Source organism: Coenobita brevimanus, chromosome 111, assembly GCF_032717465.1.
Source record: "Coenobita brevimanus isolate Jiangsu-jjx chromosome 111, ASM3271746v2, whole genome shotgun sequence".
NCBI classification, from domain to species: domain Eukaryota; kingdom Metazoa; phylum Arthropoda; class Malacostraca; order Decapoda; family Coenobitidae; genus Coenobita; species Coenobita brevimanus.
The window spans coordinates 5,414,008-5,441,760 of record NC_137064.1 but is presented as its reverse complement, the minus strand read 5'-3'; the positions used below and the strand labels follow the sequence as shown (position 1 = coordinate 5,441,760).

The following is a 27,753-nucleotide window of genomic DNA, read 5'->3' as shown; positions in this document are numbered from 1 at the left end:
TATTTTTTTTACTTTGGAACAATTTTTATTTCAAGTGCTGTGGTTGATTGTTGCTTGGATTAATGGACTAATATAACTGTCATTACAGTAGGCATCAGTGGAGAGTGAGTATTCTGTTTCATTTGCCTCCTACCTTGGGAAGTACAGAACAGTATTGTTGGATAGGGCCCCCTCCCCCATCTCTCTCTCTCTCTCTCTCTTTTTCTCTTGCCCGCCCTCCCTTCTTCCTGTACATCCGACAGCTTACCAAATTACCTCTGCTACATTGCCCCACCTCCATCTCTGACTTTACTGCCACCACCTCCCCCTCCAATTTCACTGCTGCCCCACCACTTCCTCCTCTAATTTCACTGCTGCCCCACCACTTCCTCCTCTAATTTCACTGCTGCCCCACCACTTCCTCCTCTAATTTTCACTGCTGCCCCACCACTTCCTCCTCTAGTTTCACTGCTGCCCCACCACTTCCTCCTCTAATTTCACTGCTGCCCCACCACTTCCTCCTCCAGTTTCACTGCTGCCCCTCCACTGTCCCCTCCAATTTCACTGCTGCCCCACCACCTTCCTTTCCAGTTTCACTGCTGCCCCACCACCTTCCTTTCCAGTTTCACTGCTGCCCCACCACCTCCCCTTCAATTTTATTGCTGCCCCACCACCTCCCCTTCAATTTTATTGCTGCCCCACCACCTCCCCTCCAATTTTATTGCTGCCCCACCACCTCCCCTTCAATTTTATTGCTGCCCCACCACCTCCCCTCCAATTTTATTGTTGCCCCACCACCTCCCTCTCCAGTTTTACTGCTGCCCCACCACGCCCCCTCCAGTTTCATTGCTGCCACCATCTACCCCTCCAGCTTCACTGCTGCCACCACCTCCCTCTCAAATTTCACTTGTCACCACCTCTCCCTCAGACTTCACTTCTGTCACCACCTCCCCCTCAAACTTCATTCCAGCCACCACCTCCCCCCCAAACTTCACTTCTCCCACCACCTCCCCCCTCCAACACACACACACACACACACACACACACACACACACACACACACACACACACACGAATTGAACAGAATTTCATACATTAGAGTGGTGAGTAATAGACAGTTCAGTAAATCCAAACCCTATCAGGCTAAGTAACACTTAAGGTGACCCATTAATTCCTAAATAGATTGCAGTAATTGTGAATCACTGTGTAAACTCACACACTGATGTCCTTAGGCTTTATCCTGTTCAGCTAGAAGTTTCTAATTCAGTTACTGTTATTGAAATGTGTATGCAATGTAAGGTTACCATACGGTATAAAAATTTGTCACATGTTTGATGTAGCACCATCTGTCAGATATAAAGGTTATGGTTGAAAGTCACTAGCCGAGTTGTGGACCCCACCTTTACCTTGCAATGGAAAGGTCAAAAGTATTTGATGATGGGGAGGATCCCTGGAGGATGACATTCTGTACGTCCACATTGATGCACGATCCACACCAAGAGTATTATTACCACACTTTGATTATTATTACCAGCATCTGATAGTTTACGTTAATGCTGGAACAGTTTACTACAGTACATTTCCTCTCTCTTACTATATGTTTCAGTATTTCATCAGATGTAATACTTTTTGTTCATTGAGATGCTTGGGTGCTTGGATGCTTGCTTCTTGCTTTTAATGCTGTATATTCATTTTCTCTTGCCAGTGCACTCTTCTGTTCGCATCTTGCAGCAGGCTGCTTTGTTAAGGTGTGTATGTGCTTGACCATGATAGAACTTGAAGTTCAGTATATTATTTTTTATTGTGCTTGCATGATGGGTTAACACACTTACCTAATTCCTTAGATTTGTGAATGGAAGACCACCATCACTGTGACTGCCATCATCCTGACCTTTTTACTCAATAATGGGGTGAGGTGTTAAATTCACCTTTAGTAATCAAAATTCCATTCCTCCCTAAAAAGTTAATTTGCCAGTTTCCTCATGTTTACAGTACCGTTTGTGTGGAAGTTGTGATATTATGCAACATATCCTTGACTTCTCTTGAGAATCTTTTGTACTGTGTTGATTGCTTGGTGTCACATCCCAAGATGTCATGCAGAATAGCTATGACAAAGGCATTCATTTTATATATATATATATATATATATATATATATCTATTGCCAGACGCCTCAATCCCGTTCGGGGTGGCCACAAACAAATTGCCACCACATCGCCCTGTCCCCCTCCATTTCACTGCCCTGCTCCCAACTCACCCCCCCCCCCTCTCTCATATACCTCTCCACCCCATCCCTCCATCTCATCCTCGGCCTCCCCCTGCTTCTTCCCCCCTCCACTTCACTCACATATACTCTCTTCGTCAGTCTTTCACCATCCATATTCTCCACATGGCCAAAACACCTCAGTGTATTCCTCTTAACGCTTCCTATCACATCCACATCCTCACCACAACGCTCCTTTATATCCTCATTCGTCAGCCTGTCTCTCCATGTGACTCCACAGGCTCCTTTCAAATACAGTAACTCATTTCCACTGCTCTCACTCTTGACTTGTGTCCTTCCAGCAACGTCCAAGCTTCACTTCCATACGTTAGAGTTGGTATCACAATACTGTCATGTAGTAACTTTTTCACTTCCATGCTCACTTCCATGCCTCTTATCACTGCTTCCAAGGAACCAGCAACCTTTCTTCCCTGCTGTACCCTTTCAAGCACTTCACCCTCCAAACCTCCATCCTTACTCATCACACTACCCAAGTACTTAAACGTACTCACATTTTCCAATTCCTCACCATCCAACCTCGCTGTACATTCACTGACTTCACCTCTCTCAAAGACCATCATTTTATTCTTCCCTACATTCACCTTTAGATTCCGTTTCTTACACACTCTCCCAAACTCATCCACCAAACCTTGCAGCTCTCCTTCATCTTCACTCAACAACACAGTATCATCTGCAAACAACAGTACAGGGAGTTTCCAAACACTACCCTCTCTCACCAGGGCCACTCCAACATCCACTACCCTACCTTGTACCTCTTTTATTACCCCATCCATGTACAGATTGAACAACCATGGAGACATGACACATCCCTGTTTCAACTCAACCTTCAAAGAGAAAAATTCACTCAGTTCACCATCCACACACACTGCAGCCTTAGCACCATCATACATACTCTTCACAGCATTCAACAACTTCCCATCTACTCCATATATTCTTAATACTTTCCACAATCCTTGTCTATCCACCCTGTCATATGCTTTCTCCAAATCCATGAAAGCCGCATACAACTTCTTTCCCATCTCTAGAAACTTTTCCACTAAAGATCTAAGAATGAATATCTGATCTACACAACCTCTTCCCTTCCTAAAGCCTCCCTGTTCTTCTCCAACTAATTCCTCTGTTCTTTCTCTAACTCTGTCAATAAGTGTCCTACCATACACTTTTCCCATTATACTAAGAAGACAGATGCCCCTATGATTACCACACACTTCTTTTTCCCCTTTTCCTTTGTACAAGGGAATAATTATACCTGACTTCCAATCCTCCGGGACTCTGCCTTCCTCCCAGGTCGATGTGCACATTTTCCATATCCATTCTACTACTATCTCTCCCCCATACTTCAGCATTTCACCACACACTCCATCAATTCCTGGGGCTTTCCTCAATTTAACTTTCTTCATTGCTTCCACAACTTGTATCCTACTGATTTCTTCCTGTCTTCTCACCTCCCTCCTTCTCCCAGCCATTCCCCAGCCACTTATACTCGCATTACTTCCAGCGACGGATGAGTCGGTTGGTTGAAAGGTGGTATACCGCTCAAATGGACATGGTTCGATTCTTGGCTAGGCCAGGGAATAGTTGTGGTAGGTGGTGGCGACCATCATCCACTCACTTGATGTAGTGCTGCCTACTCCTTCCTTAGTCTTTATCATTCTTTTTCTGTGCCTGTCCTCCTCTCTTCCTATTTCTCCCATCTTTCCTGTCACTTCTTATTGCTTTTCTTTCCTTTACAGGTGGCTTTACATTGAGTGACAAGCCAAATGGTTTATTGGAAGCCAAGAAACCATTTACAACGCTGGGTGGTAACCATATAACCAAACCATACGTGCTCCCTACGTGTCAACAAGTGGGTTGGTGGAGGGTTAGTGCCCCTCCCCGTAAAACAAATAACTCAAAGTCAAATGGCCACCCCTTATGGGATTATGGCGTCTGGCAATAGATAGATAGATAGATAGACTTCCAGCCTCTATGTTCAACAATTCCTTAAAGTGTTCTCTCCATCAGCTCACTTTTTCTGCCTTCTCTACTAGTAATCAACCATTTTTATCTTTCACTCCCCTGCTAACTTCACTTCCACCCTGTCTTACTCTCTTCACCTCTTTCCAGAACATTTTCTTACAGTCCCTCCACTTTACGCTCAAGTTCCTTCCAAATTCCTCATCCTCTCTCTTCTTACTCTTCCTTACTAATCTTTTCACCTTTCTCTTTCTTTCTACATATAACTCTCTCTTCCACCTCTCAACTTCTTCCATGCCCCTATTTCTCATCCATTCATTGTATGCTTTCTTCCTTTGTGCCACAGCCTGTCTCACCTCTTCATTCCACCACGCTGTTCCTTGCACCCCCCTCCGTCTTCTCTTCATCCCACACACCACATCACATGCTGCACATATTTCTTCTGTAAATATCCTGCACACACCTTCCACATCCCCCATCTGCTCCAATTCATATTTGCCCAATCGTTCCTCCACTTCTCTCTTATACTCTGCCTTTTTCTCATCCTCTTGTAACCTTTCCACTCTCCTTACAAATACTCCTTCTTCCCGTCCTTCCCTTCTTCTATTTCTCCATCTTGTTTGGATCTTGATTCTGGCCACCACCAAGTAGTGGTCAGAAAGTCCACTCCCCCAACCTCTATAAGCTCTTGCATCCATTACACATTTACGCAACCTTTCATCCAGACACACATAATCAATCATTGCCTTCCTTTCATTCAGTTCACCACCTACCCTTCTCATCACTCGCCATGTATACCTGTAGATCATTTTATGCCTGAAGAGAGTATTGGCTATCACCAACTCCCTCCCAGCACAAATGTCCACTAATGCACTGCAATTCTCATCTATCTCAGCAGGCACACCACACTCACCAACTATTCCATCCACCTTCACATTCCCTACTTTACCATTCATATCACCAATCAAAAACACTCTCTCATTCCTTCCAAACTTTTCCATGCACACTTCCACATTTGTCCAGAACTCTTCTCTCACTTTTCTTGCACGATTTTGCGTTGGCGCATACACGCACACAATCGCCCACATTTGTATTTCAACTTTCAATCTTACCCACACAATCCTTGACCCAACTGATCTGTACTCTCTTATGTTCTTCTTCCATCTTTTACTCATAACTATACACACTCCTTCTTTTGCCCTCTCATTCTCACTTACTCCTGCACATATACCCCATCCATACTCCCATTCTCTCACACTCTCACCTCTCCATTTAGTTTCAGTTACTCCACATACATCAACTTTCACACCCTGAAGCACCTGGACAATCTCTCTATCTTTCACCTCATCAGTCGCACCTCTTACATTCCATTTTCCGATTACCATGTCCTTTGTCTGGTCCTTGGTTGTCATCTTTTGATCAGTCCTTGTCCGAGGCTTCTTGTTCGTCTTTTTAGTTAGTTGTTTTTCGGGGAGGGGCACTAACCCTCCGCCAACCCTTTTAGTCGCCTTGTACGACAAGCAGGGATATTGGGGGAGTATTCTTGAAACCCCCCTACCCCCAGGGGGTAGTGATTTAGTGATATCGCACTAATTGATACACATAATTTATGGGGAAAAATTCATTTGGTGGATGAGTGACTCCAGCTTTAGGGGTTAAACTTGTAAACACTGACAGTTGTCCTAGTACTAAAGAGCAGTATACATGTACGTACATACAAGCACACGTGTAAACATACCCTTGATGAGCTGGTCTAAACCGGTTTGCTGCCCTCTCCCCCCCCCTCTCTCTCTCTGTATCTATCTATCTATTGCCAGACACCTCAATCCTGTTTGTGGTGGCCACAAACAAATCGCCTCCACATCGCCCTGTCCCCCGCCATTTCACTGCCCTGCTCCCAACTCACACACCCCTCTCTCATATATATATATATATATATATATATATATATATATATATATATATATATATATTTTTTCTTTTTGTGCAAGGAAGAAGGAACCAAAGGCCATGAGCCCGCAGTTACAGTTCCCTCCAAGAGAAAAACAAAATACAATAGAGAGCCAAATTCAAGATCCGATCATTTTGAGATGCCTGGACACACTGCGTTTGAAAGACTGGAGATCATAGGCAGCAGGAAATACAGACAGAGGGAGACAGTTCCAGAGCTGACCTGTTGCATAAATGAAAGACTGGGAGTAACAGTTAACTCTTGCATTAGAGAGTTGGACAGAAAAGGGATGAGAGTTTGCTGCCAGACGGGTGCTACGCGCCCGTTGTAGAGGTGGAGGAATGCAAGCAGACAGTTCAGAGGAGCAATGACCATTAAAGTAGCGATAGAAAAGAGATAAAGATGCAACAGTGCGGTGAAGAGACAGAGGTTGAAGGGAGTCAGTAAGAGGGGGAGAGTTAATGAGACGAAAAGCCTTTGACTCCACCGTATTGAGAAGAGCTGTTTGTGGGGAGCCTCCCCACACATGAGAGTTGTACTCCACACAGGGGCGGATAAAACCCTTGCATAGAGTCAACAATTGTGCAGGGGTAAAGAAAGAGCGGAGTCGGCTTAGCACACCCAATCTCTTGGAAGCAGATTTTACAAGAGATGTAATATTATCTTTCCAAGATAAGTCCCGAGTAAATGAAACCCCAAGCATGTTCAAGGATGATGCAGGATTAAGCTGAATATTATTAAACATTAGTGGGTATACCTGTGGAAGATTTTGTCGGGTTGATAGGTGTAAGAACTGAGTCTTAGATGCATTAAAAACAACCATATTATTTTTACCCCAGTCAGAGATACGAGCCAAGTCAGACATTAGGTGTGCCATAGCCTCATCCCTTGTTTGTTGAAGTCGCTGTTGAGATGGGCGTTGCGGGAACCGAATGGAAAGGTGAAGGATGGAGTCATCAGCGTATGAGTGGATAGGGTTAGATGTACAGCTTAGAAGATCATTGATGAATAAAAGGAAGAGAGTTGGTGATAGGACAGAGCCCTGAGGAACACCACTGTTGATAGATCTAGGAGAAGAATGATGGCTGTCTACAACAGCGGCTATAGAACAACCAGAGAGGAAGCTAGCAATGAAGGCGCAGATAGAAGGATAGAAACCGTAGGAGGACAGTTTGGAAATTAAAGATTTATGCCAGACTCGATCGAAAGCCTTTGAGATGTCAAGTGCAATGGCAAAGCTTTCGCCAAAGTCCCGAAAGGAGGATGACCAGGAGTCTGAAAGGTAGGTGAGAAGATCGCCAGTGGAGCGTCCCTGACGGAACCTATACTGACGATCAGAAAGAAGGTTGTGATAGGAAAGATGCCTTAAAATTTTTCTATTGAGAATTGACTCGAAAACTTTTGAAATACAGGACGTTAAAGCAATTGGACGACAGTTGGAGGGTTGGGAGTGGTCACCCTTCTTTGGGACTCCACCCCATCCCTCCATCTCAATCTCGGCCTCCCCCTCCCTCTTTCCCCCTCCACCTCACTCACATACACTCTCTTCGTCAGCCTCTCACCCTCCATCCTCTCCACATGGCCAAATCACCTCAGTGTGTTCCTCATAACGCTTCCTATCCCATCCACATCCACACCACAACGCTCCTTTATATCCTCATTCGTCAGCCTGTCTCTCCATGTGACTCCATAGGCTCCTCTTAAATAACTCATTTCCACTGCTCTAACTCTTGACTTGTGTCCTTCCAACAACGTCCACGCTTCACTTCCATATGTTAGAGTTGGTATGAGAATACTGTCATGTAACTTTTTCACCTCGATGCTCACTTCCCTGTTTCTTATCACTGCTTTCAAAGAACCAGCAACCTTTCTTCCCTGCTGTACCCTTTCAAGCACTTCACCCTCCAAACCTCCATCCTTACTCATCACACTACCCAAGTACTTAAACGTACTCACATTTTCCAATTCCTCACCATCCAACCTCACTGTACATTCACTGACTTCACCTCTCTCAACGACCATCACTTTACTCTTCCCTACATTCACCTTTAGATTCCGTTTCTTACACACTCTCCCAAACTCATCCACCAAGCCTTGCAGCTCCCCTTCGTCTTCACTCAACAACACAGTATCATCTGCAAACAACAGTACAGGGAGCTTCCAAACACTATCCTCTCTGACCAGGGCCACTCCAACATCCACTACCCTACCTTGTACCTGTTTTATTACCCCATCCATGTACAGATTGAACGACCATGGAGATATGACACATCCCTGTTTCAACCCAACCTTCAAAGAGAAAAATTCACTTAGTTCACCATCCACATGCACTGCAGCCTTAGCACCATCATACATACTCTTCACAGCATTCATCAACTTCCCAGTTGGGTGTTGGGTCGTGATTTTCAGTTTGAATGTTGCGGTTTACGGTCCTCCTTGGAAAAGGCCCACTTGGGTGCCAAGGTCCGTGATATTCGTGACTTAACAGTGATTTAAGGTTGCCTGCAGTCTGACGGCCACTTAGCTGTGATTTACGAATCTGTGTTTTATGAACACGCGATTTAGGAGGATTGAGTGTATATTGAGTGGTAGGGAAGGTATATGGAATAATTATTATAGAGAATGTAAGAGAGATATCAGAAATCTTAGTGAGTGATGAACAGGGTGGCTTTAGGAGTGGCAGAGGATGTATCAATCAAATATTTGCAGTGAGACATAGTAGAGAAGGCTTGTGAGAAGAACCATAAGGTGTTTATGGCATTCATGGATCTGGAAAAAACAAATGACAAAGTGGACAGAGAAGGATTGTGGAAAGTTTTGCGCATGTATGGTGTAGAGGGTAAGCTGCTAGGTGTCGTCAAGAGTTTTTATGATGGTAGTGAAGCATATGTCAGGGTTAATGGGCAACTAAGTGAATGGTTCATGATCAGTGTGGGCGTGCGACAAGAATGTGTGATGTCCCCATGGTTGTTCAATGTATATATGGATGGGGTGATGAGAGAAGTGAAAACATGAGTAATGGAGAGAGGGATGGCATTGGTAATGTATGGTGATGGATGGAATATCTCAAATTTGTTGTATGGTGATGATGCAATACTGCTTGCAAGTACCGGACAAAAACTTGGTAGGCTAGTGCAGAGTTTTGCTGATTTCTGTAAGTATCGTTCCTTGAGAGTAAATGTAAAAAAGAATAAAGTGATGGTTATTGAGAGAGAAGGTGACTCCCAGTGCAATGTAACAGTGAATGGAGAGAGACTGGAATTGGTGAGAGAGTTCAAATACCTGGTTACAGTGATAGAAACAAGAAGAAAATGTGCAAAAGAAGTTGAAAGTAGAGTGACACAAGGAAGAAAAGTAGCTGGTGCAATGAAGGCCTTGATATAAAGCAGAGGCTTGAATGTTGCAGCTGCACGAGGCTTACATGAAAGAGTGTTAATGCCATCTATAACATACGGATGTGAGACTATGGTGTGGCATGAAAATGAAAAATCAAGAGTAAGAGCAGTGGGGATGGGACTGCTGAGGAATGTATGTGGAGTACAGAGGGTGGGTAGGATACGAAATAATGTGATTCGTGAAAGATGCGGAGTGAGGAAGTCGGTGGACACCAGAATTGAAGGGAGTGTACTGAGATGGTATGGTCATGTGGCGAGAATGGATAACAATAGAGTGGTGAAGAAGGTATATCTGAGCGAATTTGAAGAAGGGAGGAGGCAAGGAAGGCCAAGGAGAAGGTGGAGAGATCTGGTGGATGATTGTGTGAGGGAGAGAGGTTTGGAAGTCGTTGAGCCTAGGGAACTGACAGGAGATCGAGCTGGCTGGATGAATTTTGTGAGAAGTGCATGATCAGGGATTTCTGGCACCCCTTTTTAACGTGGCAGTGTCTGGATTGACTCTGTCGGATACAATTATGTGAAGCTACAGAATGTGGTGAATGTTTTTGGCTTATCCGATAGAACCAGGATTCCGGAGGCTTGAGTGATGAGTGAATGGAAGCTTGACCCATTGGATTGAGCAATTTTGGGCTGTCTGGACATTACTACTCCTCACCCTGCCCTTGGGTGGGAAAGGAGGTCTGGATGATGATGATAATGATATATATATATATATATATATATATATATATATATATATATATATATATATGTATATGTATATCAATCCTATGCCCGCCCTATGAGAAGCGTTGGAGCTTGGGGCTAAGGAAGTTGACCCTGTCATTTAAGAAGAGAGTGACCAACCTCTTTCATCCCTGAGTGGCATTACATAAGCAATAAATCCCAACCACCCCTTGGATAAACCTACATAGGATCAATCAGATTGGAGTGCCTTAATTACCCACTAAACCACCACGAGCCATCATTTGATTACATGGTTGCCACCTAGTGTAGTAAATGGTTTCCTGGTGTACAGGAAACCATTTGGCTTGCTACTCAGTATTAGAGTCACCCATAGGCAGAAGGAAGAGGAAAAAGTGAAGGAAAGGAAGACAGAAGAGGGAATGTTAAGTAACCTGTGGGTAGAAGGAAGAGGAAAGATTGAAGGAAAAGAAGACAGAAGATTAAGGAAGGAAGAGAGGAATGGGCAGATACCCAAAGCAGCACTACATCGAGTGAATGGATGGTGAGCGCCCTCACCTACCACCAATTATATATATGTTTCGTATTGATATGTACTATATTATCCATCTAATTTTAATGCAAAGCTTCTTTTCCTTTTTCTTCATTTTTTGCATATATTTACTGATGTATTAATTGCCCTTTTTCTGTTATCAAACAGCCATACCTGTACTGTACAGTACGTATATCGTTCAGCAACTGTATTTTCTTCTGAGAGTTCCTTCCTTAATTGAATAAAATTGACCTTTTTACTCTGATATAATGTATTAGTATATGAAATTCTTGGTATCCTCTTACTGGTTTTATCTAGTAATATAGGAGAAGAGGTCAGTGAAAGCTATATCAAATCTCCGTTGTTTGAAAAGTCTCTCCTAAGCTGAATAAAATTGTCTCCTAGTACCAAGAATTAAGTAAAGATTATATCATTGGATTGAAAGGGGTTATATATGATATAGTCTGAATACAATGGAGAGTTGGTATGACAGTGAAGCATACTGCTTTACCTTTTCAAACTAGGAAGACCTGTAGCTGAATAAATTTATGACAGTTGCATTATTAGAAAAAAAGTAAATTTGAGTCCCATATTACCATATACCTCCTTTTCCTTGGGGGAAGCAGCCTAGGTATATAGATAGATATTACCATACTTCCATTTATATGTAGGGACCCAAGATTAGATTAATGTGTACTGTACATTGATGAGTAGATGACCAACTTATTTCCAATGATAGGATTACAGATGCACAACTGATAAATCTCCAGTCACCTCTTTGGGACTGTTATGTGAAGTTAGACCATCTTTATAAGATTCAGTAATTTGTCATTGTTTAATCCATGCAGTGTAATTTGTCATTGTTTAATCCTTGCAGTGTCTCACAGGGCTCTTGCTAAAAGCCGATGGTTGCGAGCCGTTTGGCTCCTAAGGTTTCAGATATATGAGCCAAATAAATTTTTAGTAGTCAAACTGACTATGAGCCGAAATGTTTTACGAGCAATAAATATATTTATTTTTTTATTTATACGTTGTGTGTTTTTAAACATTCACAGTGGCGACAAGGAAAGACATAATAATCGATCTTTTGTTCATTTAAGTGAGATTTACTTATTTTGTAGTTAACTGGGTTTTGACGTGGATGTATTTTCTCCTTGCCAAAAGGCGACTTACATGTAAAATTTATTCGCCGAAGGGAAAAAATACTTGCATTTGCGAGCTGTGGCTTGCCAAACAAGAGCCCTGTCTCACCACTAGTGGTAGGTGGTGGCGACCATCATCCACTCACTTGATGTAGTGCTGCTTACTTCTTCCTTAGCCTTTATCATTCTTTTTCTGTGCCTGCCCTCCTCTCTTCCTGTTTCTCCCATCTTTCCTGTCACTTCTTATTGCTTTTCCTTCCTTTACAGGTGGCTTTACATTGAGTGACAAGCCAAATGGTTTCCTGTAAGCCAAGAAACCATTTACAGCAGTGGGTGGTAACCATATAACCAAACCTTACTTGCTTCCTACGTGTCAACAAGTGGGTTGGTGGAGGGTTAGTGCCCCTCCCTGTAAAACAAATAACTCAGAGTCAAATGGCCACCCCTTATGGGATTATGGCATCTTGCAATAGATAGATAGTCTCACCACACACCAAACATATTTTACTATACTGTACTATATATATATATTTGTCCTGCTGTCCCATCAGGTTGTCTTACTCACAGTTGTGCTTAACCCTTTCACCACCATTTGTATGGTATAAATAAGAGTTAGTCCCATTTTACCTCCTGTGTGATGTAAGGGTAGAGAACAACCAGCTTACTTTCCTCCATGGCATTTCATATTGGAAAAAATGGCAGTGATCATTTTTATGGACAAACCTATGCAAAGCCCCCTCTCCTACTGGGGCATTCTGACTGCTGAACCACCTTCACTGTCAGATATAAACTACAGCACTGTATTTTAGTAAACCCTGTCACTGATATTGTTCCATTTAAGTATATTATGGTATTCTGACTAACACTATGCAATTTTTTGCAGCAGTGGCACATCCTTTACAGTCAAAGAGTTGAGGCTACTAATTTCCACTACTCACTTGTGCATTTTGTGTATTAATTGTAGAATAACAATACTCTCAACTTACTACCGTATCTCAGTACTGTATTTGTAATAGGACAATGCATTTTATCATCACTATTATGTGTTAATCCAATGCTGGACAAAGTTTGCTTTTTTTATTCATTACTCTGACATTTTTCCTTTTTAGCCTGCACAAGTTGGGGCAGGGAACAGTCTGAGTATTTGAATGTTGTTATACTTAACATATCTTCCACAAGGCCTACTGACATGTCTTAAAAATACCACAGCTAATACCTGTACTACATCAGTTCCTTACACCAGTCCTGAATGAGACAGCCTTAGCTTATATTCATTGTGGATGGTGAATATTAGTACCCAAATGGTGACAGGTGGTGTGTTGCATATAGAAGGACTGCAGGGTCTCAGGCATTGGACATCAGGTCTATCCCCAGAGTGTCACACACACACACACACACACACACACACACACACACACACACACACACACACACACACACACACACACACACACACACACACACACACACACACACACACACACACACACACACACACACACACACACACACACACACACACACACACACACACACACACACACACACACACACACACACACACACACACACACACACACACACACACACACACACACACACACACACACACACACACACACACACACACACACACACACACACACACACACACACACACACAGAGAGAGGCTGGAAAACTGGATTTGCCTTCGTTAGAGGAAAGGAGAAAGAGGGAGACATGATTGCGGTGTTCAGGACCATGGTGGGAGTAGATAAAATTGACAAAGAAGATCTGTTTGTATGGGATAAGAGAGCAACAAGAGGACATGGAATGAAATTGAAAAAGTCAAGCTGCTTGAAGGATATCAAGAAATATAGCTTTCCTTACAGAAGTATAGACTTATGGAATAGCCTGGACAAAGAGATCGTCCAGTCTAAAAACATAAACGAGTTTAAAGTTAAATTCGACTTATTGAGAAACAGCGACGGAAACCCACGAGCATAGTACATTCCGTGTATATCACAATTAGGTATATTCTTAAATATTTGGAACGACTTAGACAAAGAGGTGGTGCATGAGAAAAACATTCATGTGTGTAAAGGTAGACTTGATAAATGTGGATATGGAGACAGGACAACACGAGCATTGCTCAATTCCTGTATACTACTACACACACACACACACACACACACACACACACACACACACACACACACACACACACACACACACACACACACACACACACACACACACACACACACACACACACACACAACCAAAGTAAAAGATAAAATACAATCCATTACAGATGATGAAATCACCGATACACAAGAGAAGGATATTTGTGAAGCACTAAACAAGAATTTCCAGTCAGTTTTTACGGAGGAAACAAATTTTGAGAGGGATTATGTGGAACATGCATGCCCACACACACTACCAGATATACAAACATCAGAAAAAGAAATACAGGAGGAGTTAAGTTAATTAGACAAAGGAAAAGCAAATGATCCTGATGAAATTTCATGTTGGGTGCTACGTGAATTTGCATAGGAGTTAAGTAAACCATTATTTTTAATTTTCAAGAAATCCTTGAGTCAAGGTAAACTACCTGATATTTGGAAGAAAGCAAACATTGTTCCCTTATTCAAGAAAGAGAATAGACAAAATCCACTAAACTACCGACCAGTATCACTAACTAGTGTTGTAAGCAAGGTATTAGAGAAGCTTATAAGAAAAGCTTGGGTAAATCACCTAGAAGAACACAGTATGATAACAGAAAGACAGTTTGGTCTCAGAAAAAGAAAATCATGTGTTACTAATCTGTTGAGCTACTATGACGGAGTAACAGACACATTACAGGAAAGAGAAGGATGAGTGGACAGTATCTATTTAGATTTCAAGAAAGCATTTGACACAGTACCACACCAAAGACTTTTATAGAAACTGTACCATGAAGGAGGAATTTGAGGCAATCTGTATGGTTGGATGCAAGATTTTCTCATGAAAAGATAAATGAGAACAGTAGTAAGGGGAAATTACTCATCATGGAAAGAAGTGACTAGTGGAATACCACAGGGCTCAGTGCTGGGACCAGTCATGTTTTTAGTGTATATAAATGATATAGACAGTAACACTGGAAATGAAAGCTATCTAAATATGTTTGCAGATGATGCAAAAATACAAAGGAGAATTACTAACACAGATTCTTGTAATAGCTACAAGAAGAATTAAATAAACTTCATGAATGGAGTAATACATGGCAAATGGAATTCAATTTGGACAAGTGTCATGTAATCAAGTTTGGTAGAAGTGGAAAAAGACCTGATTGGGATTATACATTAGGAAATAAAACCCTACACACATCAGAAAGAGAGAAGGACCTAGGTGTGATTATCAATAACAGACTATCTCCGGCTGACCACATCAGTGAGAAGGTACGGAACATGTATACACTGCTTGCCAATATGAGAATAGCGTTCACATACATAAATGAAGACATGCTAAGAAAGATAATAACGTCATTCATCAGACCAACCCTGGAGTATGCATCAGTAGTCTGGGGTCCTCATCTCAAAAAACACATAGACTAGATTGAAAAAGTTCAAAGGGCCGCTGCAAGATGGGTACCAAGCTCAAGGGATCTAAGCTATGAAGAAAGACTAAATAAACTGAATCTACCAATACTACAGGAGAGAAGGAAACGAGGTGACATGATTATGCTATATAAATGCATATCAGGGAAGGAGAAAATGGACATAAATGATTACTTAACTTATGGGCAAGCATCAGCAAGAGGACACTGCAAAAAGCTGCATAAGAAGAGAGGTGATAAAGACGTAAGGAAATTTAGTTTCCCAAATAGAGCAATTGATCAGTGGAATGCACTACCGAATGAAATAGTGTGTGCCAAAACAATTCACAAATTTAAGGATATATACGATAAATATGGTTTAAGACACGGGCTTGACTCATTCCTGTAAAGATACAATTAGGTAAGAACACACACACACACACACATACACAAAGTATTTTTTTATCATTTTAGCTAGCATTGAAATTATAGTCTCACCCTGTCTTTTGTTGGGAAATAGAGGTTGGGATGATGATCGTTTTCGTTTTCGTTTTTAAAGGCTCCAACATGCTTGCATGTGTCGGCCTTGGTCACCTAATGGCGGCTCTCCATGCTGCACGATCCATTGCAGCCTCCCTGTTCAGTCCCTTAACCCTAAGGTCACACTTAATGACCTCGTCCCATGTCTTTCTCGGTCTACCCCTCATAACCCCACCCCCAATATTAACACTTCTCACCTTCCTCACCCAACTATCATCCCCCATCCTCTCCACATGTCCAAACCACCTCAATCTACCTCTTCTCATCACAACACCAATACACTCCAGTCCCATCCTACCTCTCAACTCTTCCATTGTAAACCCAGCCCCTCCAGGCCTTGGACGCAGGGACGCACTGCACATCCACCTAATCATTGTCATTTCTGTACGTCTGAGCCGGCGAATGTCTTCCTCCTTCACTGCCCAGGTCTCACTGCCATACAGCATTACACTCCTAACACACGCTGCATACAAAGACCCCTTAGCACGTAGGGAGAGCCCCCTCAATGTCAGGAGAGGCAAGAGCTCCCTGAACTTCTTCCAACCACTTCTCACCCTAGCCACAGAGCTAGATGATGATGATTACAATGCTGATGGTGGTGGTGGTGGTGGTGGTGGTGGTGGTGGTGGTGATGATGATGATGATGATGATGGTGGTGGTGATTATGCTAATGATTTGCTTTGCAGATTCAAGGAGAAATTTGAGGACTTCCATCAGGCAGCAGAGGAAGACATTGCTGTGCTGGAGACAGAGTTCAGTATGATGCAGAAGAAGTATGAGGAAGTGGCAGAATTATTTACCTTTGAGGTTAACAAGTATCCACAGGAGGACTTCTTCAGAGACATCAACGAGTTCATTGTGCTGTATAAGGTACGATGGTTAACGAGACTGTTATGTAAGTTTGGGTGATGGCAAGAATGGCCTTCAACGTTTTGCCTGTATTAAAGCATGTTGTTGTGGCCCAAGTCTCAACAAGACATGAACCCAGTGGACTGTAGGCTAAAGTTGTCCCTTTTCTTCAATCCACCATCTTTCTTTTGAGGGATAGGGAGGTATTTATATAACTTCTCGGGGTCTATTTGTGCTACCATGTAGAGACATTCCTATCCAGAACTAGACTGTGCAAAAGAAACTAACCACACAGGGCATGGTGTAAACAAAATCACTCTCCACGGAATATATTAATGATAGTTAAAACTATGCAGCGTAACTGCATCCTATTACATGGTCCTGTTGCTGTTGGCCTCAGTTACAATGTGGAGGCATTTGGGCCTGCTGTGTGATAAATTTTGGAAGTATTCTGCATTCATTTCCTTTATCCACATGTTGTGAATCTCGTAAGACGAGGCACTGACAAGATTTTGAATGTTGTAAGCCTGTCCTTAATACAGTTCCATGCATTTTCTATGGAACTGAAATCTGGAGAGTTATCTGGCCAATCCAGCTCTTTAGTGTCATGATCTGAGAAGGATTTCATAACCCTTTTTGCATTGTGACATAGGGCAGAGTCCTGCTTAAAGTGTGTGCAACCATGGATGTCATGCAGTTGAAGGAGATGGTTGACCAGCTCCTGCATATACCAGTCAGCATTCATCATTGTATTTTTAGGAAGGATGTAGAGACGTCTCCTGCCCACTTCCATTCTAAAACAACCCTACACCATTACGCTATCTTTGTACTTGACAGACATTGCTAGGCCTCCATACCTGCCTAGTATGAGGATGAAAACACACAGATGTGCTATCATAAGAGAACATCGCCTTCCCCCAGTCCTTGTATTTTTTGCAAAGTCAAGGCATTTCCAGTGCATTTGGTTGGTCAGAATTATTTTTTTGCCTGGCAAGTGTGATGGCAAGTTCATTTTCTTCTGCAGCTGATGTTGGATGGTGTGGATAGAGACACCTTGTAGGAGCATGGGATGATTAACTTTGAGAATTGCAGCTGCAGTATCAGGAGTTTTAAGCACCTCACACATTAGGAGACTGTCTGTAGCCTTTGTTGTCTTGTGTTGTCTTCCAGGACAAGGTTTTCTTGGTGGGACAACTCCTTAACCCCTAAAAAGCGACCATGGACAGCCAGCCTCCCCCGGGTGGCTGGGTTGGATTGCGGTCTGAGAACCTGTAGGAAAATATTAGCCAAAAATCAGAGATTAACCCTAGAACATTATACTTGGTATGGCAGATAGCACTTACATTCAGCTTTCTCCAGAGACAGGTGTTGAGCCTTCGTGGACTACCCAAGGACTTGTAGAGACTTGCAAATTTGGGTAACAAAATCTTCACTTTCACACCTCCAGCAACCCGGTTTCCCCTCTACCACAGCCTCATTCTGTCACAGTAAACTTTATACTACAACGGACAGGTAGTTTGGAATCCGTATTTGTACAATAAGCACTGAAAATAAGGCTAAAATCAACGGAGCATACAGCCAACATGCAGCGCGGCGGCGGTCTTCCCGTCACTCAACAAACATTTCCATTTTCACAGCTAAAAACACGTATACTACATTATTTTCAATCATAGTACTTCCCAGAAGACCACCGCGGCGCGCTTTTATTCTGCCTTACGCCCGTCACTTTATTCTCCTTCCTGTCGGCCGCTCGCACTGACTCGGAAGAGCTAGAACTCGCCATAATGCCACTTTGAAAGCCTGCGGTAAACTGACGCTAAACAGGGGAAAACCGCGCAAAAGAAAGCTATTGTGACAACTGGGGAAACAAGCGTTTCCTATTAGCATAAACTGCTTGTGAGAGGAGAGCGCAGATTTACAGTTCTGGGCAGTCAGCACGCTGCCATATATCACAGCCAGGCTGGCCGGGCCGTGGTGGTGGTGGGGGGGGGAGGGGGGAAAAAATGCGATACTTGGCAACAACTGAGGTCAGTAGTACAAAGGTCAAGTATGCTAATCGTAGCTAAAGGGTGGCGGTACTGATAGACAATACCAGCTGGAACATCCTTGTCCGCGTTTATTCAAAATTAACTTGAATCGCAAACGCGACGATCCGCCGTTATGTCCTTTTTGGCGATCGTCGCTTTTGCGACGATCCGCGTTTAAAGGGTTAAGTTTTCCATAATTCAAGAGACGAGATAAACAGTCTGACTGAATCATTACCTGCATTGATCTTTGCATGTAGAGATAATCATCATTGGACTAATGTGGAATGACTTCTTAATGAATTTTCTACTGCAGTACAGTAAATTCTTCATGCATGTTGCCTTCTTTATGCTATCTGTATCTGTTGCCAGACGCCTTAATCCTATAAGGGGTGGCCACAGACAAATTGCCTCCATGTCACCTAGAAGGGGTGGCCACAAACAAATTGCCTCTATGTCACCCTGTCCCCCGCCATTTCACTGCCCTCCCCCCAGCCCACATTCCCCTCTCATATACCTGTCCACTCCATCCCTCCATCTCATCCTCGGCCTTCCCCTCCCTCTCCCCCTTCCATCTCACACACATATACTCTCCTAATTAGTCTCTCACTCTCCATCCTCTCCACATGGCCAAACCACTTCAGTGTATTTCTTCTGATGCTTTCTGTCACAACCACATCCACACCACAACACTCCTTCACTTCCTCATTTGTAGGTCTCTCTCCATGTAACTCCACATGCTCCTTGTAAATGACATTTCCACTGCTAACACTCTTGATAGAGTATCAGGAGAAATTGAAAGATGAGTGGAATGCACTGAAAGATCAGGAAAATGGCAGTGTGGAGGAGGAATGGCAGTTGTTTAAGAGTGCTGTGGTGGGGCATGCAGAAGAGGTGTGTGGTGTGAGACGTGTGGGTGGTGGTGTAAGAAAAGGAAGTGAATGGTGGTGCGAGGAAGTAAGTATGGCTGTGGCTGAGAAGAGACGTGCATATGAAGTGTGGCTGCAGAGGAAGGATGAGATGTCATATGAAAGGTATAAGGAAAAGAGGAATAGGGCGAGAAGGGCTGTGCGTGATGCTAAAGTGGCAGCAGATGAGAGGTGGGGTAGGCGGCTTACAGAGAATTTTCAACAGAATAAGAAAATGTTTTGGAAGGAGGTGAAAAGGGTGCGAAAGGGAGAGTCCAGGAGGGAAGAGGAAGTAAAAGCAGAGGATGGAAGGATGTTAATTGAGATGGATGTAGTAAGGAAGAGATGGGTGGAGTATTCTAAAAGATAGTTAAATGTAGAGAAGAAAGGAGGCTGAGATTGTGGCAGACGGAAGGGTGCAAGGAATTAATGTGTTGGGAGAGTTGAATGATTCTTTGATCACGAAGGAGGAAGTGGAGAGGGCAGTAAAGGAGATGAAAACAGGGAAAGCTGCAGGTATGGATGGGTGTGCTGTGGAATGCCTGAAAGGTGGTGGAGTGACCATTGTTGACTGGTTAGTAAGATTGTTGAATGTGTGCTTTGTGAAAGGTATGGTGCCAGTTGACTGGGCAAGTGCTTGTGTGGTCCCGTTGTATAAAGGCAAGGGTGATAAGTATGAATGTACTAGCTTTAGGGGTATAAGTCTGTTGAGTGTTGTAGGTAAGGTTTATGGTAGAGTGTTAATTATGAGAGTTAGAGAGGGTACAGAGGGAGTGATTGGTGAAGAGCAGTGTGGCTTTAGGAGAGGGAGGGGATGCTTGGATCAGGTGTTTGCTGTGAGACAAGTGTGTGAAAAGTATTTAGCGAAAGGCAAGGATGTGTTTTGGGCATTTATGGATTTAGAGAAAGCGTATGATAGAATTGATAGGGAGGCTTTGTGGACTGTTTTAAGATTGTATGGACTTGATGGCAGGTTACTAAAAGGGGTGAAAAGTTTTTATGTAAATAGTAGAGTGTGTGTAAGGGTGGGAAATGCTGTGAGTGGTTTCCTGTGAGAGTGGGGCTGCGACAGGGATGTGTGATGTCGGCTTGGTTGTTTAATATTTATATGGATGGTGTTGTAAGGGAGGTGAATGCAAGAGTTTTAGGTGGAGGTCTGAGCCTTGTGAATGTTGATGGTGGAGAGTGGAATCTGAAGCAGCTGCTGTTTGCAGATGATACTGCACTGGTGACTGATTCAGAGGAGAGATTGAGACAGTTGGTAGAGGAGTTTGGAAGGGTGTGTGAAAGGAGGAAATTGAAAGTAAATGAGAATAAGAGTAAAGTGATGAAGTGTACAAGGTTGGTAGATGGTAGGGGGATGAATATAGCTTTGAATGGCGAGTTGCTTGAGGGGGTAGAGTGTTTTAAATATCTAGGGTCACATGTTGCTGTGGACGGAAGAATAGATGCAGAAATGAAGTTTAGAATAAATGAAGTAGGAAAGGTGCTGGGAGGAATGAAAAAAGTGTTTAGATGTCGTTCGCTTAGAATGGATGTAAAGAGAAGGTTGTATAAGGGTGTTGTGGTACCAACTGCATTATATGGGGCTGAAACATGGAATATGGGTGTAGCAGAGAGGAAAAGTTTGAATGTAATGGAGATGAGGTGTCTGAGGAGTATGTGTGGAGTGACGCGTATGGATCGGGTGCGAAATGATCAAGTGTGAAGGAGAACTGGAGTTGTTCGGGAGATGGCTGGTAGAGTTGAGCAGAGGGTGTTGCGATGGTTTGGGCATATGGAGAGAATGGATAATGAGCGATTGGTGAAAAAGATAACTAGATCTAATGTGAGAGGTGTAAGGCTGAGAGGAAGACCACGAATAGGATGGATGGACAGTGTGAAGAGAGCACTGGATGCGAGAGGGATGTCTGTTGAGCAAGGAAGAGTGGCTGTGCGTGACAGAAATAAATGGAGAGAAATTGTGAATGAATAAGTGATGACGCAGCCCTGAGGGGATATTCTCCCGCATTTGGTCTGATCAGCTGATCAGGTGAGGTGCAGGTAAGGGGATGGGTCTGTTATGATGTGGCAGGGGTAAACCAGCTCTGCTGTCAGGCCCTGCTGCGGATGTCACTGATTGCATTGCGCAGTTGACCCTTGTGCGGTGTGGTGCAGTGAGGATCTGTCCGTTCTCCCCTTGGGGCTAAGATGTGAATGAATGTGTTTGAATGGATGAGTAAATGGGGAGTGTGTCGTCCTGTCTCGGCTACCTCCCTTTCCTCGGGGGAAGCAGCCTAGGTACAATAGAACCCCTTTGGTCCGGACCCCTTTGATCCAGATATCTGTTAATTCGGACAAAAATAATAAGCTCCAAAAATATGTTGAAAGTAATTCCAAAGTCATTTTCAGTATCGGCGCGGAAAGCCATCGTCATTCGTTGTCTCAGATCACGCGAGGTCGCAACAGGGCGCCTGTTTAAACACACGCTAGCATTCGTTCCGTCAACTAGTTCACCAACCATTTATATTTTTACGCTGTATTTCAAAAGTTAATCCTCCTTACCATGCCCCTTAATGCAAGTGTAGCTTCTGCAATGAGTAAAGGTGTTAAAAGGAGGAGTTTACTTACACAAAGATGGGTCAGAATATTTTGCAGTGTTTAATAATTACTGTAGGTTATTTTTTGTACTTAAATATGCTTTACTTGTACATCAAACATTAGCTTCTTGCCCATATGGGCGTTATCAATATGCCAAAGATGACAATGTATTTTTTGCCTACATAAGTTTTATTTTTATTCCAAATATTACAGTTAATTAATTGATTTATTTTTTTGCCTACACAGGCCTTAGTCACTTACTACAATGTAAAATGTAGGCTAGTTTCTTGTCATGGCCTTACCTGTAAATTATGCAATACAAAACTATCGTACACGATTAGTTTGGTTATTTTAGTATCCTTTCATCTTTTGCAGTTACGTAGGGTTGACATATGCCACATACCGGTATGTTAATAATTAACAAACATACCATATGTAGATAGTTTTTGGTATGAACTGGAGATTACCCTGATGGTCCAGACAATCTGCTAATTCGGACAACCCTTCCCCCCATATAGTCCGAATGAGAGAGGTTCTACTGTATATAGATAGATAGAACACTCTTGACATGTGTCCATCCAACGAGGTCCAAGCTTCGCTTCCATACTTTAGAACTGGTATCACAATACTCTCATGCAGCGACTTTTTTACTTCCATGCTTGCTTCCCTAATTCTTATCACTGCTTTCAAAGAACCAGCAACCGTTCTTCCCTGTTGTATCCTTTCAAGCACTTCTTCCTCCAAAGTTCCATCCTTACTCATCACACTAACCAAGTACTTAAGTGCACTCACATTCTCCATTTCCTCTGTGGCTAGGGTGAGAAGTGGTTGGAAGAAGTTCAGGGAGTTCTTGCCTCTCCTGACATGAGAGGACTCTCCCTACGTGCTAAGGGGTCTTTGTATGCAACATGTGTCAGGAATGTAATTCTGTATGGTAGTGAGACCTGGGCAGTGAAGGAGGAGGATATTCGTTGGCTCAGATGTACAGAAATGACAATGATTAGGTGGATGTGTAGTGCGTCCCTGCGTCCAAGGTCTGGAGGGGCTGGGTTTACAATGGAAGAGTTGAGAGGTAGGATGGGACTGGAGTGTATTGGTGTTGTGATGAGGAGAGGTAGATTGAGATGGTTTGGACATGTGGAGAGGATGGGGGATGATAATTGGGTGAGGAAGGTGAGAAGTGTTAATATTGAGGGTGAGGTTATGAGGGGTAGACCGAGAATGACATGGGACGAGGTCATTAAGTGTGACCTCAGGGTTAAGGGACTGGACAGGGAGGCTGCAATGGATCGTGCAGCGTGGAGAGCCGCCATTAGATGACCAAGGCCGACGCATGCAAGCATGTTGGAGCCTTTAAAAATGAAATGAAAAAAATGAAAATCCAACAATACTGTACTTTCAGTGACTTCATTGCTCTCAAAGTCCATAACTTTACTCTTCCCTACATTCACCTTTAGATTCTGTTTCTTACTCTCCCAAACTCATTCACCAAGCCTTACAGTTCCCCTTTGTCCACAGTTAACAGTACAGTATCATCTGAAAACAGCAATACAGAAAGTTTCCAAATACTGCCCTTTCTCATTAGGGCCACTTCAACATCCACTGCCTTACATCGTATCTCTTTTATAGCCCCATATATTTACAGATTGAACAGCCACGGAGAGACATGACACATCCCTGATTCAGTCCAGCATTCAGATAGAAAAACTCATTCAATTCACCATCCACACGCACTGCAGCCTTAGCACTGTCGTACATACTCTTCACAACATTCAACAGCTTCCCATTTACTCTGTACACAATATTCTTCATATTTTTACTATTTCATGTCGTTAAGTCTTGGAAAATTATGGAAGAATTGACTGTTAGAATTCTGTGTGATACCTGTGTAGCAGCATTGCCAATTTCCTCAAGTTTACCCTATTATTTGTAAGGAAAAAATTTTGATGTTGAATATATCCCAGATTTATAATAAGAACTGTCTCTACATATCTGCATCCGTCACACAACAGAAAGCAAAGGAGCAGATCATAAAGGAGGAGGAGAAACGAGCCCGAGACCGCGAAGCAAAGGAGCGAGCCGAGCGAGACAAGGCAGAGCGTGCGGAGCGAGACACCCGGCAGCGAGCCCTGCACGACGTGACCAATGACCAGAGCAACACAGAGGTCATGGATCAGCTGGTGCAACTCATCAGCACTGGCCAGGCATTTGATGTGATGGGGGCTGGCAGGAGAAGACGACCAGCCAAGACACCAGGTAAGACTCGCCACTACCAACACACACTTCAGATGGCTTCACGTTTCTTTGTACTACTTTACATTACTACACTTGCATCTCCACACTCCACCTGGTGCCATATTTCTTCATGTGGCCCTACATTTCTCCACTTACCTCCACACTTTTCCTTTTGGCTGCACGATTCTTCATATAATTTTACTACACTTGCCTCAGCATTTCCACCTGACTCTACAGTTTTTCATATAGTATTACTACACTTGTCTCTACACCTTTCCACTTGGCTCCACACTTCTTCATATGACTTTACAATACTACACTTGCCTTTACACTTTTTTCCATGTTTACTCATGTGATTTTATGATGCTCCTCTGACTTCCACATTTTTGCACCTAACTAGGATTATACTGTTCATTTTAATGATGGCAAGAAAATGCAAGAGGTATATAATAATGATGGCAGGAAAATGCAAAGGGACACTATAATGATGGGAGGGAAATTCAAACAATATATGGTACTGTATAATATTAATGGCAGGAAAATACCCAAAGTATATAATATTGAAGGCAGGAAAATACAAGAATAATGTAATGTTAATTGCCTGTTGTGCTAATATAAAGTCTTTTCTTGATGTTTTGGAAATATGGTAAAGGTAGGTTGCTGGGATCCAGTTATGGTAGTCATGAAATTTGTCATTAGTAAATCAGTGTTCAGTGTGAGAGTCCTTTCAGCATTTTTGATGATTACTGTTTGTACATAAAAATCCATAAGACTGCCATAGTATTTTGCATGTTGAATGCTGTATCAGATACCACATGTATTATACAGAGGATGAATTGCACCAAAGCATGATGACTGAATAGTATTACTGTATGTGAATATCCAAGGTTCCTTCAGCCACACCAATGTAATGTCTTTAAAGATATGCTTCCCAGCAGCATATAAATTATAAAATTCCCCGTGCATTTGTATTTCAGACTTATTTGTTAGATTGTGTGCTTGCATATGATTGCATGATTAAAAAGATTCTCATTTGTACTGTAAAACCAGGTCAATAAACTGTTTCAGTAGTCTCAGTGGCAAATGTTGATCTGCATTTTCAGGAAGCTGAACAGTGAGTCAAGGATCAGCTGGCTCTTTTTGTGTGTTTTGGTAGTTACAAGTTCATGTAAATGATGAAGGGTGTTTACTTATGTAAACTGATTATGTCCTCAGAATTCATTCATTCATTTATCCATCATCCAGTCCTATGTTTCCCCATGAGGAACGTAGGAGCATGGGGCTAGGCAAGTTGGTCCTGACATTTAACCCATTCATTGTGTCAGTGTTTGTTTACATGGACATCCCATGTGTGGCAGTTTTCAAATATTTAGAAAAAATATTAGAAAAAATATTTATATACTGTCAAAAGATGGAGAAAAAAATCCCAAATTCAGTGGTATATAACACAATATAGCAAACAAAAAATTACCTCTGAAACAGGTCCGTGAAGTAATAAATATTTCTTGTGCGATGGTGCCAGGCAAACGATGTGTTATGGTTGCACTGTGTTGTCAGTGTCAGTCATGTGATCAGATAAGGTGTAAATCAGCATCTGAACCATCGCTGTCATCATCTAACAACGTGTCACTCTCATCACTACACTTATCCAGAGATTTCATCCAATATTTGCTTGAGCTACTGCTAGCGGTGGCATGGAGAAGATTTTGTACAATTACCTTCGACATTTTGTAGGTAACTGAGTGAGTTTTCCTCCTCGCAAAAATGCATAATCTATGCATGGCAGTATTCTATAGGGTGCCTGTGTATGGCAATATTCTCTAGGGTGCCATGAGTTGCTAGGTGATATATTTCGTGCCATTTCTGATGGCGGAATTTTTGAGAGTAGGAAATCATAAATGATAAAGCTGCAGTCAGAGCCACTTGGACTCAAATATCATATATGATACAGCCACGTCAATGGGTTAAGATGAGAGTGACCAGCCTCACTCATCCCTGGTTGGCATTACTTGAGGAATAAACCCCAACCATCCCTTGGATATAAACCTTCACTGGCTCAATCCGCTGGAGCGCCATAATTACCCATTAAACCATCAGGTGCCAAAATTTGGTTATATGGTTACCACCCATCGTGTTATATGGTTTCCTTTGTAAAGGAAACCATTTGGCTTGTCACTCAGTGAAGAGTCACCCACAGGCAGAAGAAATAGGGAAGAATGAAGAAAAGAAAGATGGAAGAGGGAGTCTAAAGTCACCCATAGGCAGAAGGACGAGGAAAGAATGAAGGAGAGAAAGACAGAAGAAGGTGGAAGGAAAGGATGGAGGAGAGGAAAGGGCAGACATCTGAGAGCAGCACTACATTGAGTGAAAATGTAAGTAATTTAAGATGAAGTTTTATGGATAACAAATCAAGTAGGGAGTGGGATGTGTCTGCAGTTTTGTTTGTTGGGGATGCATAAGATCTAGTAAGTTCTCAGATGAGAAAGGGAGGGAGTTGAAAGTATTAATACTTTTGTTTTCTGACAATGCATAATGTATGAACAAGATAAACAGAGAGAGAGAGAGAGAGAGAGAGAGGTGAATTCAGAAGAAGATATAGCAGTGAGATGGAACTTTTTTCATTTGAAAGTTGGAAGGCACAGGAGGTTTATTTTTGAGAGATTGAGACATCCATTGTTTAGTCTGACAGGAAGTTGGAATTATAAGTGATAAGTACTTGAAGAAGAGGGATGGGAAACAGCTGCATAAGGAAGGAAAGTTGCAGAGGTTGGTAAAGGATTTTGGTGGTGTACATGATTGATGAATCTTGAGAGTTAGTGTATGGAGGAGTAAGTTGATGGTGTTTGAAAAAGGTATCATTCCTATCTGCTGTGTTAGGTTGAGCAATGGTAGTGTTTAGCCCCTAAAGACCACACTTTTCTGTAACTGTTCCACCCCAGCCACAATTTGGGGTCAGTTTTTCAATTTTTACCAAGGTAAAAAAATTTTCTTTCAGATTTTAAGAGCTTGAATTTACACACCTGAAACTTCCAACCTCAGTCCCCTAGGCCTAATGGTTACCGCAAAACCGCCTGTCAAAGATTATAAAAGTCCCCCCTCGTGGTGAGAGAAAACAGGAAAAAAATCGGTGGAAACCAA

The 27,753-nt window shown here is 42.6% G+C and overlaps 1 protein-coding gene across 1 annotated transcript in view; it reads left to right on the top strand.

Annotated features, from left to right (window-relative positions):
* dia (diaphanous related formin 1) overlaps positions 1-27,753 on the top strand; it is a 91,219-nt gene that overhangs the window by 39,151 nt on the left and 24,315 nt on the right. The window contains exons 7-8 of the mRNA XM_080286327.1: positions 16,706-16,889; positions 24,393-24,636. Coding sequence (XP_080142453.1) covers positions 16,706-16,889; positions 24,393-24,636 — 428 coding nt within the window. The remainder of the gene's footprint in view (positions 1-16,705; positions 16,890-24,392; positions 24,637-27,753) is intronic.